Source organism: Mandrillus leucophaeus, unplaced genomic scaffold, assembly GCF_000951045.1.
Source record: "Mandrillus leucophaeus isolate KB7577 unplaced genomic scaffold, Mleu.le_1.0 Scaffold13, whole genome shotgun sequence".
In the NCBI taxonomy this organism is placed as follows: domain Eukaryota; kingdom Metazoa; phylum Chordata; class Mammalia; order Primates; family Cercopithecidae; genus Mandrillus; species Mandrillus leucophaeus.
Window position 1 is genome coordinate 4950591 of NW_012101254.1, and position 3014 is coordinate 4953604.

General features: G+C 50.6%; 1 protein-coding gene across 1 annotated transcript in view; it reads right to left on the minus strand.

The window, feature by feature from the left end:
* The window catches only part of DPYSL5 (dihydropyrimidinase-like 5), a 64085-nt gene that overhangs the window by 7655 nt on the left and 53416 nt on the right, over positions 1-3014 (minus strand). Inside the window, exons 8-9 of the mRNA XM_011972733.1 lie at positions 2006-2148; positions 1348-1555 (exon numbers count right to left, since the gene is read on the minus strand). Of these exons, the coding sequence (XP_011828123.1) occupies positions 1348-1555; positions 2006-2148 (351 nt within the window). The remainder of the gene's footprint in view (positions 1-1347; positions 1556-2005; positions 2149-3014) is intronic.

Sequence of the window (3014 nt, forward strand, 5' to 3'; positions counted from 1 at the left end):
CAGCTGGTCTTGAACTCCTGACCTCGTGATCCACCCGCCTCAGTCTCCCAAAGTGCTGGGATTACAGGCGTGAACCACCGCGCCCAACCGGAAATCAACTTTAGAGAGTTCCCTCCCACACAGCACAACATTACCCACCACCTTAGGCTTCCACGCAACTACACCCTTTACCGGTCTGACAACTCGGAGAGAACAGAAGCTAAACACAGCCCCATCTGGAGACCAGAGGCCCCCAGTAGCAACACTAGCTCATTCGGTACTCACAAAGGCAGTAGAGTTAGGAGTCTATATTCTATAACCAGACTGCCAAGTTCCAGTCCCAGCTCTGTCACTTGTAAACTGTGTGGCTTTGTGCAACTTACTTTTCTGTGCCCACAATACTAGTACCTACATCAGAGAGTTGCCGGAGAGCAGATGAATTAGTATGTGTAAAGCTGTTCCAACTGCTTTGGCACATGAGAGGCAACATAGAAGTAGGAGCAGTTATTACTACAGAGGTCATTTATGGTCCTACATCGTATTAAAAAGTGCTATTGGGCTGGGCGCAGTGGCTCACGCCTGTAACCCCAGCACTTTAGGAGGCCGAGGCGGGCAGATCACTTGAGCCCAGGAATTTGAAAGCAACCTGAGCAACACGGTTAAACCCTGTCCGTCTCTACAAAAAAATAAACATTAGCTGAGTGTGATGAGTGAGAGACCCCGAGTTTGCTTTCAGATTTAGCCCTGTGATCACGAAAGTCACGCTTTCTTCACTCAGGCAGCCCAAGCCTGCGCCCCCACGGCAGACCTGGCAGTGGATTTCTTCGCTCACTGGCCTCTGGGAGGGAAGGGTCCTTAGTTTCTCTGAAAGCTCTGAGCCCTCTCGTGTGTTCTGTGTGCCAGCAGTGTGGGCGTCCCGTGTTCAGGTGCCTGTTCCTCCTGTGCTTCAGACAATGCTTTGCAAATGCCAGCTCGACCCCCACTTGCTTCATCAAGAGTGGGAGGCGGCCAAGCCAAAGCAGTATTTCCAGCCCCCAGCACCTCCTCCAACCCAAGCCTGCTTATCCGGAGGAGCTCAGCGGTCGCACACACTCACATTTCCCATTTGTGCCCTCAGCAACTGAGGACCCCTGCTGCCTGACCACTTAAAATGCCACTTGGTAATCAAAGACGGGGAACAGAAATCAGCATTTTCTGACTCTAGCGTTCCCTGGCCCTGCCACACACTCCCCTCTCAACGCTGGAGAGAGGGCAATGGAATTGGGTCGAAAACTGGAGTGAACATCTCTTTGAGATTTAAAACAGTCATGGAGGATGTTCCCCGGCAGGGGGCGCCAACACCCCTGCATCTTCCCCCTCCCACCTCACCTTCTCTCTCTGGACCAGCTTCTTGTAGACAGTGTCTGGGAAGGACCTCAGGGGACAGAACTTGCCGGTGCCCTCGGCGCACATGAAGACGCCGTTCTCATACACGACGCGCCCCCGGCTGATGGTGACCAGTGGCACTCCGTGGCAGCGCATGTTCTCGTACAGGTTGAAGTCTCCTCCCTGGACCTGCGTGCTGGCTGAGATGGTCCTGGTGGGGAGGCAATGGCGGGAGAGAAAGCGCTGAGGACATGTCAAAATGTCACAGCTCCATGGGAGGGGTGAACTCCAAAGGCTGGTTGTTATGGGCTGAATTGGCTTCCTTCAAAATTTTTCCGCTGAAATCCTAACACCCAGAACCTCAGAACATGGCCCTATTTAGGGCCTTTAATGGAATCATTAAGGTAAAGTGAGGTCATATAGGTGGGCCCTAATCCAATCTGACCAGTGTCCTTATAAGAAGAGGAGACAGACACACCAGACATGTGTGACACAGAAGAAAGACTGTGTGAAGATGGAGGGAGAAGACGGCCAACTATAAGCCAGGGCCATATTTTGTGCTAGAAATAGTGCAAAGTTATATGCTTTTGGAGATTGGTAATGCACGTCCTCTTCAACACCCCGAGCCCCTCTAGCCCTGGAGATGAGCAACAAACTTTACTTTGTGGCTTCTGGGTCCCACACCACCACATCAGCATCGGCTCCGGGGATGATGCGGCCCTTGCGGGGATACAGGTTCAGAAGCTTAGCCGCGTTGGAACTGGTAACGGCCACAAAACGGTTCTCATCCATCTTTCCTCCAACCTGAAATGTTGCAGAAAGTGTCAAGTCAACCAGGCTCTGGGGGTGGGCTTCAAACCCTTGGTTACCTTTGATGCTGGCCCGTGGACTTTGGGCTTAGGTGGTTAGAACAGTGGTCACAAGGGGACAAAGCCGTGAGCACCATCTCAGATGAGCCAGCCTGCTTGGCTGGGTCCCAGGTGCTCACTTATTCCTTTCTCCCTTCATCCAGCAACGATGGTGAGTGGCTGTGCTTCCATTCAGGCTGCCTGCCCGGGGCAAATCTGCCTCCTGTTTGTAAAACCAACTCTGCTCATGTGCCCACACGGATGAGTCAGGAATCTCCCTTCATCTACTAAGGGTGATATTTTCAAAGGGTTATATACTCAAGAGCGTATAAAACATCTTATTGTCCCACCCATGAGAGTACTATGGACTCTCTTCAAGGGGATTTCCTGAGCCATCTCCTTGGCCTTCCATGAGCTTAGTCTTGAGAACTTCAGATCTCTCTGGGGCTCATACTATTTTGAATCTAATCTGAGATAGATCAAGACCAAAAATACTTACTCTTCATGTGCAGAACAGGTGGTATTCAAATGAAGTCCCAGTTCTTATCTTTTTTGAAATCAATTAGACAAAATATATCAAATCAAGAGCCTTAAAACTGTTCATATCCCTTGGCCTACAAATTCACTTCTAGGATGCTGTCTTAAGGAAATAATCAGAAATAATAATCAGAGGCCTGGCGCGGTGGCTCATGCCTGTAATCCCAGCACTTTGGGAGGCTGAGGCGGGCGGATCGTGAGGTCAAGAGATCGAGATCATCCTGACTAACCAACATGGTGAAACCCCGTCTCTACAAAAAATACAAAAATTAGCTGGGTGTAGTG